The sequence below is a fragment of the Sphaerodactylus townsendi genome, linkage group LG04 (genome assembly GCF_021028975.2).
Source record: "Sphaerodactylus townsendi isolate TG3544 linkage group LG04, MPM_Stown_v2.3, whole genome shotgun sequence".
Taxonomy (NCBI): domain Eukaryota; kingdom Metazoa; phylum Chordata; class Lepidosauria; order Squamata; family Sphaerodactylidae; genus Sphaerodactylus; species Sphaerodactylus townsendi.
Genome location: NC_059428.1, coordinates 155,282,738 through 155,301,208, shown reverse-complemented (window position 1 = coordinate 155,301,208; position 18,471 = coordinate 155,282,738). Strand labels below are relative to the sequence as shown.

Genomic DNA, 18,471 nt, shown 5'->3' with positions numbered 1-18,471 from the left:
GGCCACCACGCTACTCCACCCCTACTTCCAGGTCATTTATGAATAGCGTTAAAGAGCACCTTGGTCCCACACGGATCCTTGGGGACACCACTCCCCTACATCTCTCCATTGTGAGAATTTCCCATTTACACCCACCTTTTGCTTCCTGTTTCTCAACCAGTTTTTAATCCATAGAGGACTTCCCCTTATTCCCTTTCATTGCTGAGTTTCAATAGTCTCTGTGAGGGAACTTTTGTCAAAAAGCCTTTTTGGAAATCCAAGTAGACAATGTCCACTGGTTCCCCCCCCCCTTATCCATACATGCCTGTTTAGCATCCCTCAAAGAACTCTGCAGTAAGTTTGTGAAGACAGGATTTGCTTCTGCAAAAGCCATATGCTGACTCTTTCTCAGCAGGTCTTGCTTTTCTTAAGTATGTTTCTTTATAATTTTATCTTTTAATTTATGACAGATTCTACTAATTCTGTACTCAGGAACAGATGTCAAACTGACTGGCCTAGGAATTTCCCTGGTCCCCTGTATCCTTTCTTTTAAAGATTGGTGTGACATTGGCCATCTTCCAGTCTTCAGGGATGGAGCCTGATTCTTCAAGGGATAAGTTGTATATTAAAGTGAGAAGATCAGCACTTTCATGCTTGAGCTCTTTAAGAACTCCTTTGGGTGAATGCAATCTGGGGCCAGGGATTTGCAATATTTTAGTTTATCAATGGCTGCCAGAACTTCTTCCCTTTGTCTACCACTATCTTTGTTGTTAGTTCCTCGATTCACTTCCTAAGAAGCTTCTGGTCTAGGTGCAGTGAATTTTTTCCACCTCTTCTTGGGTAGAAGACAGATGCAAAAGAATTCATTCAGCTTCTGCACTCTTGTCATCTTAGCACACCCTTTGTTCCCTTTGTCATCTAACGGGCTTCTACCGCCTCTTTGCTGGCTTCCTGCTTTTTAGCATAAAATTTGAAGAACTGTTTGTTGCTGGTTTTGGATGTTCACAGCCATGTGTTCCCTCATAACTTTCCCTTTTGCCTCCCTTAGCTGCTAACTTCTTAGCTTCTCTTTTAAGCCAAATTCATTTGTGTTCCTCTGGTATTCTTTTATCAGTTAAGTTGGACTTCCATTTTCTAAAAGACATCTTTTTTTTTTTTCCTAATAATTTCCCTCAACGCCCCTTGTGCCAACCATGGTGGCTTTCTTGGACTGGGCTTGCCTTCTGTCCCTAAGTCATGAACACATTCCAGCTGAGCTTTGTAGGACTGTGTTTTTAACAATCCCTCCAAGCATCTTTGACATTTTTGACTCTCTTTGATTTTCCCTTTTCAGCTTCCTCAAGACTATCCCCCTCATCTTTGAGAAATTTCCTTTCTGAAGGCAAATGTAACTACATTAGTGAAGTTGTCACTTGTTCGCATGCAGAGATACTGAATCTGACAGCATTGTGGTCGCTTGTTCCCCTATCGGCTCAACAACACTGGGACTTCCCGCGTGACTCAGGTCCTGGGTCCCACATAGAATTAGATCTAGGGATCACATTCTCCTGGTTGGTTCTACAACCATCTGCTCTTAAGTTACAGTCATTTGAAAGCATATATCCAGGAATGTTCTCCTTACCATGACCTTGAACATGCATTTTTCCAGTTTATATGGGGATAGTTAAAATCATCACATTACTACCTACATTTTTGCTGTATGTTGGCCTCTAATTTCTTTTTTTTCCATCTCCAGAATCCTCTTTGTAGCGCTTTGGTCAGGGACTTATAATATATTCCTAATGTTAAACCATAAGCTTCACCCTGGTATTGATATATCCACAGTGCTTCTGTAGGGGAATCAGCCCCCTGCATTGTCTATTTTATGTGACACTCATGCTCTCTTTGATGTAGAGAGGGCCACTCCACCCCCACACACGCCTCTTGTCCTATCCCTTCCTGTAGAGCCTGTAACCTGGGATAACAGTATCCCACTGGTTCTCCCTCATTCCACCATGTCTCTGTGATGCCTACCATATCAATGTCCCCTTCAAAACTCTGTACTCCAGCCTTCCCCCCATTTTAGGTCGTAATGTTTCTACTATTAGCATAGAGACATTCTTGTATACTCTGTCTCTGTCCCTAACTCCTGGGATTTATGTGTATTTGCCCCCCAGCCTTTTTTTGTAGACACTATCACTTATCACATTGCTGTGCTCTTTTCACTCTGTATGTGGTTGGATTTTAAAAAAAACTCTCCTTCTCTTGTCTGTATCCCCATGGACTTGTATTCCTAACCGGTCACCTCAGCTCCTGTCGGCTTCCCCCAGGAGATCAGTTTAAAAGCTGTTCTGCCACCTTTTTAATGTTGGGAGCCAGCAAGCCTTGGTTCCTCTTTTTGTTAAGATGAAGTCTGTCCCTTTGTACAGGCCTGCCTTATCCCAAAAGGTTCCCCAGTTCTCTAGACAAATCTGAAACCCCTCTACCTTGCACCACCTTCTCATCCACGCATTGAGACCCTGTATCTCCTCCGCTTTGCCTAGCTCTCGGCCCCATGCTGGAACAGGTAGGCATTTCAGAGAATGCCACCTTGGGGTCCTGGATTTAACCTTTTCCTAGCAGCCTAAATTTAGCTTCCTAGAACCTCCCGCTATTTCCCAACAATGTCATTGCCACAGTACCAATGTGGGACCACAACTGCTGACCTCCACCCCAGCACTGTCTAACAGCCTATCTAGACGTAGCGTGACATCCAAGCTAACCTTTGCACCAGGTAGGTAAGTCACCATGCGGTCATCAATGCCTGTCACAAACCCAACTCTATATTCCTGATGATCGAATCACCCACTACAAGGAGCTCCCCCCCCACCTCAGTGTATCCCTAGTGTAGAGATGGATATCTGACCACCAACTAAGGAAGGGGGGTCCCATCTAAGGAACATCTTTCCCCCACCAAAGCGAGACTGGCACCCCTCTGTCACCCAGACTCTCATTTTCTCCATGACATCTGGAAGAGGATGTCACTCTTGGGAGGGGACCCGCTGCTGGGTCCCTGGAAAAGCCTTTGTTTGTTGGGTTCCCTCTCTGCCCCCTCTCAGCTTCCTCCAGGTCTCAAGCTACCTTGGCTTCAAGAGAACAGTACACTGCTCCTTGTATGCCAGGGAGCTCATTGCAGCTGCAGGGCAAGAATAACTCCACGCACTTCTGGCCTATGTAAGTGGCAGATAGTCACATGTGACACTCAGTGTAAAACACTGGGAAGCCCCCATCCATCCCTGCTGGCTTCCCCTTGCCTCCTCTCTTATATCTGCTTTCTTTTGTTTATATATATTTAGATATTAAACTTTTAGTCAGTGCCCTTTGAGCTATCTGTACCTTACTATCCCTCAAAAAATGTCCTTATTAATTAATTTATTTATTTATTTTTTGAAGAAGAAATTATGCCACAAGCATGCTGCTGGTTCCAGAGACTGAACTAAAGACTGAATGACTCACCTTGAAATTCCCACCTTTAGCAGCTCCAGGGACAAAGAGGTAACCTCTGTTAACCCCAAGCCCCACCTCCAGCAGTCTCAGCTCTTAGCAACCTTTACAAGGAGAAAAAGAGAAAACCCTGCAAACCCCTGTTAAAAAAATAAGCTAATTGTTTTAAAAGATGTGGCTTTTGAGAAAAGCTCCTCCAAAATGAACACCAGCAGGTCACTCTGCTCTTTCCTGGCCAGTTGCCTCCTAGTCCACTGCTGCTCCTTTCTGTTGGTTCCAGTAGGACTGAACTTAAAGACTGAAATGGGACTCCACCTCAGGGAGCCCCACCTTTAGCAGCCCAGGACAAAGAAAACCTCTGTTAACCCCTGCTAAGCTCCCACCTCCAGGCAGTCTCAGCTCTTAGCAATCCATACAAGGAGAAAAAAGAGAAACCCTGCAAACCCCTGTTAAAAATACACTGTTTTAAAAGATGTGGCTTTGAGAAAAGCCCTCCAAAATGAACACCAGCAGGTCACTCTGCTCTTCCTGGCCAGTTGCCTTGTCCACTGCTGCTCCTTTCTGCTGGTTCCAGAGACTTACTTCCTGTCCTCTCTCTGCTGATGGGCTAAAATGCTTTCTAGGCTCATAAACAGATTTAATTATCATTTTGATGGGGAAAACTCTGACTACAAATTCAGAATCCTCTCTTTTCTTCATCCATTACGCAAACCACCATGCCCTTACTGATCTTTCTGTTGCCTACGGGACATTTCAGTGCTGTTTTACCTTTGGCCTAGGAAAGACATCTCTGTGGGAAAATTCCAGACACTATAATTCTGTAATTTTGCAGACTGTACTACACCTGGTCATTGCTGCTTTATCAAAGGTTATAAACCTGCAGTGACCTTGAAAGCAAAACTTGAGTTCTGAGTTCAGGATTCAGGCTGGAAGGCTATTCTTTCTACTGCTCACTGAACCCTGAAATCCAAAATAAACTATTAGGTGATGAAATGACCAAAAAATAAAGGAGGAAAGGGTGGGGCGGGGTGGAGAATCATTCCAGCATCCATTATGAAATCCACATTTGATCACTCCCAGTACAAAGGCTTTCCCACTGTTGAGTTCTGTGACAAGAAAATAACATGCCTAATTTGTAAAGAACTTGTTGCCGTTCTCCGGCAGCTATAGCACTGTTTCCAACAATGCACTACGCCACAGGTGTCAAACTCGCAGCCCTCCAGATGTTCATGAACTACAATTCCCATCAGCCCTTGCCAGTATAGCCAATGCTCATGTTGGGAGGGACTGATGGGAATTGTAGTTCATGAGCATCTGGAGGGCTGCGAGTTTGACACCCCTGCACTACGCAAAGAAAAAAGACAGCAGTACTCACGCAGGTTATTGGCAGGTGGCCGGTTTTCCATGTTCTCGTAATGCTGTACGTGGACGACAATGTTGAGATCTCGTTCCATATGGTCCGTCGTACAGGGAGCTTCTGGTCTCATGACATCAGCAAGAGCTCTAAAGATATTTGGGGGAGGTGTGGAGGAAAATGTTGGGGAACAGAATTAGAGCCATGCTTCTGTAACCCTTTCAGTTTTGACAGGTCTGAGTTGTCAGTCTGCTAGAAATCACAGTGTGGTTGTTGCTCTCTATTCACACTTCCGTTGGCGCTTACACAAGATCTGATTGTTATTTAAAGGCAGGGGGAAAAGAGGTATACAACTCAGAGTTCATTCCCCCATTCTGCCATGAAGCTTACTGGGTAATTTGGGAACAGACATAAATTATTTATTTCTCCTTCAAAGGACTGTTTGTTAAATGGGTAAACTGGGGGAAAGGATAATTAAATTGCAAGTTGCTTTGAATCCTCATGGTGGAAAAAGTAGGATAAAAATACGTAAACGTGTAAATATTTTGAAGTTCCGAGGGCTAGTCTGTCTCTCTCTCAACCTGTCCTACCTGACAGGGTTGTTGGGAAGACAGAATAGTGCAGGGAAACATCACCCTTGCTGGGTGACCTTGGACCAGCCAGTCCATTAGTTTAACCTACCTCACAGGGACGCTGTGAGAATAAAATGGAGGGCTGCCGTGAGCTCCTTGGAGGAAGGACAGGATAAAAACATTCCAAATGTTTTTTTAAAAGATCCTAATAAATAGTCAGTGCGAGGAAAGAAGTCTCTTTGGTCTCCAAGTTTGCATACAAATCCCAGGATAATCTGGATGCTTTCTATAGATCATAGGTGTCAAACTCGTGTCCCTCCAGATGTTATGGACTACAGTTCCCATCATCCCCTGCCAGCATCATGCTGGCAGGGGATGATGGGCACTGTAGTCCATACCATCTGGAGGGCCGCGAGTTTGACACCTGTGCTATAGATGAAAGCGGGGGGGAATTGAGGTCTGATGTGTGCAGAGGCCTCTCATATTTTCTGGTTTATTTTTACCCTTCCTCCCCAATGAGAACCCAAAGCAGTCCACACGGTCTTTCTTTTCCCTCCATTTTATCCTTGCAACATTTCTGAGGTAACTCAAGAGGCTCTGGGGGGCAGCTTTCCCTCACAGCCCCATAAATGCCGAGGAACTAAAAAAAAAAACACCCAGCCCCCAAAATGCAGAAAATGCCTCATATTTTTCCCTCAGGGACTTCTCCTCTCTTTTCCTCCTTCCCCAAAATTCACCAGCCCTTTCTGGTCTATTGCCAAGGCGGCTCCTGACAAAACCTTCCCAGAAACCACCTGGTCGGTTTCCTCACCAAAGGGGAGTTACCAGTAGGCAAGAAAAAGAAATGAAAGCCCAGGTTTTGAAGTAAACCTGATGCAGCAAACTTTTGCTCTCCACAAAGACAACCTAATACAGTGGTGGCGAACCTTTGGCACTTCAGAGGTTATGGACTACAATTCACATCAGCCCCTGCCAGCATGGCCAATTGGCCATGCTGGTAGGGGCTGATGGGAATTGTAGTCCATAACATCTGGAGTGCCAAAGGTTCGCCACCACGGACCTAAGATAACAAACACAGCTGGCTCAGGAAGGCGGGGCAGGAAATCTAGGTTGGGCTTCAGAGGGAAAAATAGATGTAAATACTCCAAACCCAAATGCAACAAAGAATCACAGGGGTCATCAGTGAGTTTTTTTTCCTCCCCGTGTCCCACTCTTTCTTGGGGATTTAGAAACCCTCTCACATGTTTCCCTCTGAAATTTGAATCTGTGTAATAAGAATGCTTCTTCTCCTCAGAATTCTCCTCAGACATCTTTCCAGCTCCTTTCCTCAGCAAACATCCTGCAGCTCCCAACTGAGGCACAAAAATCCCCCCCATCCCATAAAAGCATCACAAGATTATATTGGAATAATAAGATTCCTTATTTACTTTTTTGCCTTTACTAGTTTTACTTTTTGCCTTTACTTTTTGCCTTTACTAGTTGCCTTTTTTAGAAGAAGCTACATCGAACAGGGTCTGCATACGGATACAGGCAAACAAAATACCTCCGTGTAACTTTCCAGAGTGTCCTTCGCGCTAAATTCAATTTTTCCCCTTGAACAGGGTGAAGAGGAATTGTGCTTTATGCTGTGCTTAAAACATACTGTGTTTTTGTTAATTTAAAGAGAGTTGATAACTCAGAATTCCCAGCATCCTTCCTAAACTACAGTTCCCATGATTCTTTGGGGAAGCCATGTTATTATGCAACTAATATGTTCTTAGTGTAGCTATGCCCCATGTGGATCTGATTGGAAGGAAAGGTGCAATGAAATTTCAGGATGTCAGTGAAAGACCAACAACAGAGACAGAAAACAGACGTTGGTGGGTTAGCCCGTAATCCTAAGAAAATCTTTTCTGAGGGTATTCAAATGGAGCTTGCTTCTGAGTAGGCCTGCTTTAGGATCACTTCCTTAGTTGCAAAACGCTCACGTTCCAGGGAGACGCTCCTAGGTTCCATTTCCAGCACCCATTTTAAAGGAACTTAGATAGCCAGGCTGAGAAAGCCCGGATGCATGATGCCAAGATCACAATACAGGCTTGTTTGTATATTCATTGCAAGATCTCTCTTTAAGGTTGCCAATTCCTGTAGCTAAAGCCGCCATTTTCTCCCAGGAAACCTGATCTCTGTAGTCTGGAGAGCTGTTGTAATTCCACGAAAACTTCAGGCCCCATATGGCGGTCAGCAATTCTATTTCTCCTCCATGTCTTTGCCAAACTTTTTTTAAAGCCTTCTAAGTGGTCCATCACCACGACCTGTGGTAATGGCTTCCAAAGGTGTTTGAGCATCACTTGAGCTGGAGTGCTTCCTTTCGTCTTTCTGTTTCTCTGTCTTGAATCTTGTACCCATGAGTGAATGACGTCTAGCCCATTTCCACACCTTATCTGCACCAGCAATCTGTGTCAGACTTCCAGATGTGCCCACAGGTTCAAAAAGCTGAGGACCCCTGACCTATAGCAGGCTGCCTTCCTTCCTATGATGCGCATAGGGGCAAAAAATCCAAACTTCACATACATGCTACAGGGGTCAGTGCTATCAGTCACAGACCAGGAAAGGGATTTGGGCGTCTTCGTTGATAGTTCCATGGGAATGTCAACTCAATGCATGGCAGCTGTGAAAAAGGCAAACTCTATGCTGGGGATAATTAGGAAAGGAGTTGATAATAAAACTGCAAGGATTGTCATGCCCTTATATAAAGCCGTGGTGCGACCACACTTGGAGTCCTGTGTTCAGTTCTGGTCGCCACATCTCAAAAAGGATATCGAAGAGTTAGAAAAAGTGCAGAGAAGGGCAACAAGGATGATTGAGGGACTGGAGCACCTTCCCTATGAGGAGAGGCTGCAGCGTTTAGGACTCTTTAGTTTGGAGAGGAGACGTCTGAGGGGGGATATGATTGAAGTCTATAAAATTATGCATGGGGTAGAAAATGTTGACAGAGAGAATTTTTTCTCTCTTTCTCACAATACTAGAACCAGGGGGCATCCATTGAAAATGCTGGGGGGAAGAATTAGGACTAATGAAAGGAAACACTTCTTCACGCAACGTGTGATTGGTGTTTGGAATATGCTGCCACAGGAGATGGTGATGGCCAATAACCTGGATAGCTTTAAAAAGGGCTTGGACAGATTTATGGAGGAGAAGTCGATCTATGGCTACCAATCTTGATCCTCCTTGATCTCAGATTGCAAATACCTTAGCAGACCAGGTGCTCAGGAGCAGCAGCAGCAGCAAAAGGCCATTTCTTTCACCTCCTGCCTGTGAGCTCCCCAAGGCATCTGGTGGGCCACTGTGAGTAGCAGAGTGTTGGACTAGATGGACTCTGGTCTGATCCAGCAGGCTCTTCCTTATGTTCTTAAGGCCATTGCTTTCACATCCTGCCTGTGAGCTCCCCAAGGCACCTGGTGGGCCACTGCGAGTAGCAGAGTGTTGGACTAGATGGACTCAGGTCTGATCCAGCAGGCTCTTCCTTATGTTCTTAAGGCCATTGCTTTCACATCCTGCCTGTGAGCTCCCCAAGGCACCTGGTGGGCCACTGCGAGTAGCAGAGTGCTGGACTAGATGGACTCTGGTCTGATCCAGCAGGCTAGTTCTTATGTTCCCTGTGGCTCAGTAGGGAACCAAATATGGTTCTTGAAGAAAGATAATATCTTAGATAGGTATGTGGGATGCTAGAATAGCCAGTATGTGACAGGAAAGCCAGGCAAAAATATTCATGGAACTTAAGGGCTACCTTGGGATGCTTAACGGAAAGGGAAATGACAGGGGTGAACGAACCATGTGCAGATCCGTGCCAGTGAACTGAAACAATTGTTCCGGGCGCTCCAGTGTAGATTTATTACTATTTCATAATCATGGACTTGCAAGGAGCATTTGGCATGTAGAAGCGTTATGGGCTGTTCATCAACATGTCAGCCATCTTACATTTTACAGCTCTTGTGATGCAAACCGGCTAATCAACGTTCACTCGATCCTGAATTTTGGCACAGCTGGACAAGACTCTCAACTGCCCTCCAGCACTCTGTGCTTCTTGGCACAGTTTTCTTCAGGTTGGTTTCTCCCCCCACCCCTTTTTGTTAACGTACAAATTCACACTTTTTTCTGAATACTCAAAGGATCTCCTATTGTACTGATCCCTGTCTAGGGGTGACCCACTTACGTTCCTTTTTTCCTGTCAGCTCTGCAAAGGCCAGCCATTTTACAATTAAATCCAGTGATAAATGTTTCCCGTGCTGGGGAAATGCCAGATCGTTAAACGACACCCAGGCCCCCAATTTAACTGGACTCTCGTCTGCGGAGTTAATTGTGTAGCAGCTTACCCAACCCTGCTGGACGCTCTGGACATCCAAGCGGTGAAAGGAAATGTGGGGCCAAATTCTCCTCTCCAGCTGCTGGAAGTTTTCCTTTGATACGCACGCCTCCCTGTCTAGCTAATTACACACGATATTCAGTGATTTTTGACTGTAGGCAGTACTGTGTCATTAAAATGTTGGACAGATTTCTGATCAGGAGGTTCTCTCTCTCTCTCTCTTTTTAAAGTGCTTTCTTGTTGTGGCAAAAAGGGATAGCCACTAGTGTGTGTGTGTGTGGGAGGGGGGGGGATGAAGTTGCCAGAAGCAGGTTGGGAAATTCCTGGATATTTGGGAATAGCGCCTGGGTAGGGCAGAGTGGGGTACAACGCCATAGAGGGAAATTATCTCTATTGTCTTGTGAGATGATTCCATGGGATTTCCTGGTCCCAGCTGGAGGTTGGTAAGGGACGCAGCCAGGATGACTCCTCCGTACATTTCAATGAGGAAGGGGAATTATACGTTAGGATAATTACTTCCTGACTATCAGGGCTGTTCGACAGTGGGATTCACTGCCTCGGAGAGTGGTGGAGTCTCCTTCTTTGGAGGTTTTTTTAAAAAGAGGCTGGATGGCCATCTGTCAGGAGTGCTTTGATTGTGTGTTCCTGTGTTGGAGGGGGTTGGACTGGATGGCCCCTGGGGTCTCTTCCAACTCTGTGATTCTACGATTCTAAATAAAGTTTGGACACTGCAGACCCTCACCTGCAGATTTAGCCCACCCAGCTGGGACAAGGAAGCCATATAGCTCCTCAAGTCTGAACACCGGACTTGAATTTAGCAAGACTACCAACAGACAAGGCAGAGGTTTCAGTATTCTCCAAGGACCTTTCAGTCATGAAGAAAAAAAATATCAAGTCCATAAATTAAGAAGCAAACCCCCCCCCCCTTCCCATCCGTTCCCTGATGAAAATGCAATATGCTTATATCGCGTTCTAGGAGCTGGGAATGTTGAGGGCAGGGGCGCCTGGCAGTTTATGGTTTCCTGGAGGGCTTGAGGCATGGATCCCTACTGGTCGATTTATTTCAGTAGCAGTTTATCAGATGCCAATAAAGACCCAGATTCTAGTGAGTTGTTTAATGAGAGGCTTCCCAGCTTAAAGGTAGGGTAAAATGGAGGAAACAATACGAGTAATAGGTGGAACCTGTACTCCAGATGTTCAGGGACCACCCCTATCAGCCTCTGTCAGCATGGCCAATTGGCCATGCTGGTAGGGGCTGATGGGAATTGTAGTTCCTGAACATCTGGAGAGCCGCAGGTTCCCTACCCCTGCTCTATACTGTACTGTTCAGCTCAGGTTTGAGGCTAGAGGAGAGATTTCCTGCTGACCTGCTACATGATGCTTCTTGAGGAAGAAGAAGAGTTTGGGTTTATATCCCTCTTTTCTCTCCTGTAAGGAGACTCAAGGCGGCTGGCAAGCTCCTTTCCCTTCCTCTCCCCACAACAGACACCTTGTGAGGCAGGTGGGGCTGAGAGAGTTCAAAGGGAACTGTGACTAACAGGGATGCAGGAGTGCGGAAACACATCTGGTTTACCAGATAAGCCTCTGCCACTCAGGTGGAGGAGGTTGGGAAGTCAAACTTGGTTCTCCAGATGATGGTCCAATAGAGCACACCACAAAGGAAGCAAAGGAACTTCATAACCTCAGGTATACACCCTGACATGTAACAAATGGCTACTACACTGGTCAATGCCTAATCAATGCCTAATAGGTCAGCTTATTAGAAAGCGACCTCAACATCTTGTTTACATACAAGATAGATAGTTAACACTTTCATGATTGGTTGTGACAAACACTGGCGAATCCTAGTAATCCCCCGACCCCAATTAATTCCTCTAAACTTTCCTATCTGGGATAGAGAGAAGTAAGGATGGGTAATTTCCTTCCTGCGATCTACAGCTCAGGTTTGAGGCTAGAGGAGTGACTTCCTGTTCACCTAACCCTGAACTTCAGGAGTCAATGCAGCTTAAAAATCCACCATTTAATTCTGGTAGCCACCATGGTGTGTTAGCTCCCAGTCAAGTAAGATCGGCGACAGAATTATTCGCCTGATCAGCCAGTATGGTATAATCACGAGAAAGCAGGCTGAGGAGACCCACGAAGCCATTACGTGCTTTTGGTCTAATCTACTTTGCGGGTTGTTGTATAGATAGAAAACAGAATCATGACAACCAATTAAGTATGCTGCAAAGGGCTATGTAATTAAATGAGAAATTACACATATTTGGGGTGATATCCTCACCCACTCACATATATCTCTGAATCTGTTCTTCGGCACGTCATTTAATTTGCAAGACATTCTTTCAGGGCAGGTAAAGAGAACTTTGCAGCAACTTGGCAAAGATGGCTAACCCCTTATGGTATGTACTAGGGCTCCACCTATCCTCAATATCCAATCAGTAGTATTCTAGGCTTAGCTTTCAATAAGGAAGTCACCCTCTATTTAGGTTATACCATTTCAGGCTGCAGCGGGAGACTTACACGAGTGGATTTTTAAAAATCTTTGTGCATAGAAAACTAGCATGTGAAGGACAAGACTAGAGATGTCTAATTTTCTACATGCAGGGGATTTTTGCATATGACAAAGTGTGTGACTCTCCCACCTGCTGTCTTTGGTATAGCCCAGGCATAGACTATACCCTGTTCAGGATAAAGATGGCAGGAGATTTGTGAATTCATCCACCATTTCCTGGACCTTCTTTGTTCTAGAATGTGCTGCTTGGGTCCTAGTGCTCACCCAAGTTCTGTCCCCAAGGCACCAGAAAGCAGAGCATTCTAGAACAAAGAAGGTCCAGGAAATGGTGGATGAATTCACAAATCTCCTGTCACCTTTATCCTGAAGAAGAAGAAGTAGTAGGATTTATATTTCCCTTTCTCTCCTGTAAGGAGACTCAAAGGAGCTTACAATCTCATTTCCCTCCTCCTCCCCACAACAAACGCCCTGGTGGGTGGGTGGGGCTGAGAGAGCTCCAAAGAACTGTGACTAGCCCAAGGTCACTCAGCTGGTGTGTGTTGGCGTGCACAAGCTAATCTGGTTTGACCAGATAAGGCTCCACAGCTCAAGTGGCAGAGAAGGGAATCAAACCCAGTCCCCCAGATTAGAGTGTACCTGCTCTTAACCACTATGCCACGGCTGCTGCAGGGTAGAACCACCTCAGCGAGATTGAAGCCAGGAAGACGAGAAAGATGCTCTCTGTCCTCCACAGGCAGTTCGGGAGACAAAGTAAACAAAAGAGACGCCGTGACACAGAATTCAGCAGTGCAGCCCTAAGCAGAGTTACACCTTCCTAAATGAATTGCAGTTGATGGGCTTGGAAAAGCGTAACTTGGTTTAGGACTGCATTGTGAGAGATTGAGGTACAAATTAAGAGGGCTCTGATTTAAATTCTGATCTCTTTGGATCTCAGAAGATAAATAGGGTCAGCCTTGATTAGTACTGGGATGGGAGACCACCATGGAATAACAGGGTTGCTATGCAGAGGAAGGAAACAGAAAACCCACCTCTTGCATTGAGAAACCACCTCCAAGTGACCTTGGACAAGCACCCTCTCTTACCCTCCAACCTGCAATACGGGACCAATACTAACCTACTCTGCAGGGCCGTTGTACATTTAACCGTATGAAACTGCATGGAGGTTGCTTTGAATTATGTTTACAATGTGAGGTATTATTAAGAGCAGAAAGAGAAGGAAGCACACGCCTTAGGCTGAAACATTTATATTAAAACTCTTATACTAGTCATCACAAATTGGGTCCGACAACTCCCTTCTGATTGGAGATGATTTCTTCACTTGGGGAGAAATAAAAATGGCAGTTACTTTCCTCTCAAGCAAGCAACCTTCATCCTTGCTTAACAGACAAGAGCCTCAGGATTCAATCCAACAAACAGTAGGCAATTTATTTCGTCTCAGGCTCACTCGCAAACCATCTCATACATTTGCTTTTCTCTGGGAGCTGGTACCCATGCTGGACAGCTTTTGCTGGCATCTGCAGATCCGCACCCAACAGGCGCAATAAAAAATCCCAACGCGTGTTCTTTAAAACTGTCATAGTTTGAAGCCTTGGATGGATAAATAAGACGGTGCCACAACTAAAAGATCACGGACTGATCAAAGCAACAGATGGCACTTTTTGAGTGCTAAGCGAAGAACTTCAGCCGGCAAGCAATCTGACAGGGGTTCAAGAATTTCATCCCCCTATCAGTCTCCCAGGCTCGCTCGGCTCGCAAGATCTGTCAAGAAACTTCAGTCTGATAAGCTAAAGGGATTTTAAAATGCCTTTTAAAAAAAGAAGAAGATTGCTGTGCACCTTTCGTTTCTATAACAATGTCTGAAACTGGTGAGCAGACATTTGCAGCGGGAGAAATTGAAGCAATAATTACTGAAGGATTCAAAGCACGGGGAAAGCTCCTTTCTTGCAGCTCAGGCATACACCCACCCCCCACCCCCCCCCGAGTGGCTGCAGAAGAGACACCGTGCAAGCGTAGCTTAGTGGCAAAAGATCCTGCGGGGCTTGCACTGGGGAAAGGGCAGCCGAAAAGACCATTGGCACGAGGCATTTCTTCAGGCAGGCTTCCTAGAAAATCACTCCAGCAACCGGGCCACTTACTCATCAGAACTTATCGACAGGAAAAGTGGATAACTAGCAGATTGGGTGATAGGCTCTTTGCGGCAGCTGGGGTGATTATTGATGATCTATCTACAGTGCCAATATTCAGTTAGGCACGTGGGCATACGCAAAACCGAAAGCAGTGCATTTCTGCACCTTCTCTCCATCTCCCTCTTACCATCTCCCCCCTGGGCGGACTCCGAATCTGTAAGATCCTCAGGGCAGGGAGCCACTGCCTTTCCACCCAGCAAAACGCCAAACATGTTGATGGTGCTATTTCAAGACAACAATCCTAAGGTCTACCCGGAAGTCAGTTCAATTTTAATCAGAGGGGCTTGGTGCCAAGGAAGCGTTCTTTCGATTGTGGTCCATATGGTGTGCCCCCCCCCCCAAAAAAGAGAATTTGACCCAAGCCAGGTGCAGTTTAAGGTTTGTCTGTGGGGAGAGGACAAAAGGAACTAGGAGGAAGGGAGAAGGCAAGGAAAGAGTTGGTGTGGAGTAAACCATTAGACTAGGTCATAGGTGTCAAACTCGCGGCCCTCCAGGTGTTAAGGGCTACAGTTCCCATAATCCCTGCCAGCATGATGCTGGCAGGGGATGAAGGGAACTGTAGTTCATAACATCTGGAGGGCCGCAAGTTTGACACCTGCGGACTAGGTCTTAGGAGATCTCGTGCAAGTCCCTACACAGCTATGCAATTCTTGGCCCAGGCGCTGCCTGTCAGTTTAGCCTACCTCGCAGTGAAGGGAGAATCACACACGACCACCCTCATCTCTTTGGAACAAGAGTGGGTTAAAATATATATTATATATATAATAATGGTGACCCCAGCAACAAAAGTACACACTTCTATGAGGACTTGGTTGTTGTTGGAGAGAAAAATCGAGATGGAGGAATTATGAGGCATTGTTGTATTGGGTTTGGGGAAGGGGTCTGGTGAGGGGAAGTTAGCACCCTGTAGGGAACTCCTGAGAAGCAATCCCAGGCTTACGGGGCAACGAGAGATCTGCCTTCGCCGCTCTGCTTAGAATCTTCTCCTGGGCTCTTCACACTGAATATCTGCAGGATGTGTAGATGTCATGGTTCTGACTTGAACCAAAGGCTAACCGTTCGGATCCTGATTTCAGCTTAAGTGCGCAATGCTCTCCTTTGCCACAGTGTTCAGACTCACCTTTCCAGATACCTGCCTGAAATCACTCTCTAGAAGCACAGGGAAAGAAAGGGGTGGAACACAGCCTCTCCCAAGAAGTGGGGAGGCTGAAGGGACGGAGGCATTTCAGAGCCCAAATCTTGTGGGCCTTTCCTAATTAAGTGGATTGGGTTCCTCAAAGCTGTTGGTTGGAGGGGGGTGTCTTTTGCTGACCCAGTTTACAGTCCCTTCCAGGTTACCCACTCACACAAGCGTGTCGGGTCGCCTACAAACGTCTGTGCTCGGCTTTCTTCCTTGGTAGTAAAAAAGGATCACACATCGGCCTACTTTATAAATAGCAAATAATTGCCAGTGAAAGAACTGGTGATGCATTTTGAAACCTATTTTGGGTGTCTCTGTGCAGGGGGAGGCTGTTAATCACCAAGTAGATCGGCTGTTGGACAAGAAAGATGCTCCAGGTGCGCTGCTCAGGAGGGAAAATAGGAAGCAGCCGCTCTGCCTTTGAGACACCCTCCTTTTCCAGGGCACACCAGCCCCTGCTCGGCAGGAGATCTTTCTGCCAGCACCAGGTTCCTTGAGAAAGTTCCCTCCCCAGATCCTGGGATCCATTTGACAGAGCTGTCTGCTTGTTGAACAATTGTTTTTATTTTATCCGCAAATGTCTTTCCCCATCTGTTTTGTTTTCATGTGTTGGGGATTAGCATAATGAATCAGACAGACCGAAAAACCTGACAAATGGGCTTTGATTCCTGCTGGTTGCCACAGTCTGGGGAGGTGGGGGAGAGACTAGGAACCAAGGAGAGGCGGCCAAACGGATCGTGTGGCAGCCCCCCAGCCTGCTGATGGCTAGAGCAGGACTTCCCAGCCTCCCTTGGGTGGGAGAAGACTAGAGTTCTTTGCACTAAAATAGTAGTCAGTTGCTAGATGCAAAACGAGAATCACACTCAGCAAAGACTTTCTCCACCGGCTGGGCCACATTTTACTTGTGTGGGGGGGAGGGGGGGCAGGGAGTGTTTAGTCACCAGCTCCCCAGCTTAGACGAAACCAGGAGCCTTTACGACCTCATGCATCCATACCAGACCTTCCAAGCTGTTGGCTTTCTGGGTCTGGTGCCAGTTAATAATTTCATATTTTTTTCAAAATCAGGGTCCAGATTTGTGCAAGGGCGGCTCGCACGCTTTCCAAGGGAGGCTGGGAAAGCAACCTTCTCATGTTGTGTGGCTGGCAACAAAAGAGTCAGGCGGAGGGAGGGAGGTGTGTGTGTTTATCCATGCCTCTGCAGAGAAGTTTGCACGGCCGCACGGTGGCTTGCAACAGTTGGAAGCGAGCAGCTGCCAGCACACCTTGCTGCTCCCAGTAGTCCGACGCCACGTTTGCTGGTGCGGCTGTGCGCCTCTGTAATGGGAACGGGGGAGGGTGAGCGGGCGCGTTCCCCAGTCGGCTCGCTCCCAGGAGCTGCTGGTGTGAGAAATGGGGATGGTTCCCTGTGCGACCATCTGCCGCTGCACCAAAAGATGACCCCTCTGTCCTCATCTCCCAAGGGTCTGGGGGCTTGGGAGGGGATGGGGGGGGATTGCCTGCGAGGCGAGGAAAAGGAGGATGCCCCGTGCTTGGGACTCCCTCCCGAGAGCGGCCGAGCCTTACCTGGACATGTGCTCCCGCTGGGGTCGGTGCGCCTTCTCCAGCCCCAGCTTGGTGAAGATGCCCACCAGGACCATGACGGCCACCACCCCGCAGATGATGTAGACGATGAGGTTGGTCTTGTCCCGGGTGGGGTCGTGCGAGGAGTCGATGGGGCGCATGGGGGGCTTGCCCGGGCTGACCCAGCGGGGCTTGTTGTAGTTGGTGCAGATGTCCTGGTCCAGGCGGCCCTTCGGGTACTTGCAGCAGAACCGGAAGCCACAAGTGCCGCAGCAGAAGGGGTACTCCCGCACGCTGCAGTTGAAGGACGGGTCCCACTGGCCCATCACGTCGAAGTAGCCCCGGCACTCCTCCGGGGTGGGGGGCGCCTCCGAGGGGTCCAGCCCGCTCTGGTTCCCCCCGGAGAGCATCACGAGGCCGCCCACCTGCTGGCCGCCCTTCTCCTGCGCCCGGCCCAGCAGGGCCCCCAGGTCGGCCACCAGGTAGCCCAGCAGCAGCCGGAGGAAGCCCTCCATCCTGGCGCCGCAGTCCGAGCGCCCACAGCCGCACATGCAGGGGCGCAGCGGGGCTCCCTCCGGCTCAGCCGCCGCCGGCGTGCAGCACCAGGGACAGCGCCCCGCGCGCAAAGACGCCGCCGCCGCCGCCGCCCGGCATGGAGAGGGGCGCGTGTCCCACCTGGCCTGGCTCCGGCCGCCGCACTTGTGGATCGCGGGTGGAGGAGCTGCGAGCGACGGCGAGGCAGGAGGAGGAGGAGGAGGAAGAGGCGGAGGAGGAGGCGGAGGCAGCCCCTGCCGCTGCCAGGAGCCGGTGAGCGCCGCTGGGGAGGCTGGCCGGAGGGAGCGAACAGCCGCGGGAAAGCGCAGAGCAGCCCAGCCAGCCAGCCAGCTCCCCCTGGAGAGGCGCTCGCCAAGTTCTCCGGCAGGGAAACTCTCCGGCGGAGCGAGGCCCCTCCTCGGGGGCGGGGAAGGGGGAAGGAATTGGGGAGCAGAGGGGCCCCCTCCTCCCTGCTTGCTCCCTCCCTCCCCCCCCCCGCCCGTCTGGGCTGGAAAGTCAAGCCCCAGGAGACGCGGGCGCCCCTCGGAGGTGCCAGGAGGGCGGAGGCACCCTGTTGCCTTTGGGGAAGGAAGCCAGCTGGCGCCTCCTCTTCGCCTACTAGCCTGGAGCGTCTTCTGGGGAGCCACGGCTTCCTAGCCTTGACCACCCTTGAATCCGCAATGGCAAAAGGCAAGGCAGAGAGAGAGGGGCCGCCGCTCTGGAAGGGTGGGCACACAGAGAGGGATGGAAAGGGCTCGATCCATTCCCATCCCATTCACCAGCGTGGTGT

General features: G+C 48.2%; 1 protein-coding gene across 1 annotated transcript in view; it reads right to left on the bottom strand.

The window, feature by feature from the left end:
- SHISA9 (shisa family member 9) overlaps window positions 1–17,850 on the bottom strand; it is a 198,551-nt gene extending 180,701 nt beyond the window's left edge. The window contains exons 1-2 of the mRNA XM_048494611.1: window positions 17,151–17,850; window positions 4,817–4,944 (exon numbers count right to left, since the gene is read on the bottom strand). Of these exons, the coding sequence (XP_048350568.1) occupies window positions 4,817–4,944; window positions 17,151–17,698 (676 nt within the window). The 5' untranslated portion in view covers window positions 17,699–17,850. The remainder of the gene's footprint in view (window positions 1–4,816; window positions 4,945–17,150) is intronic.
- Window positions 17,851–18,471: the final 621 nt, after the last annotated feature.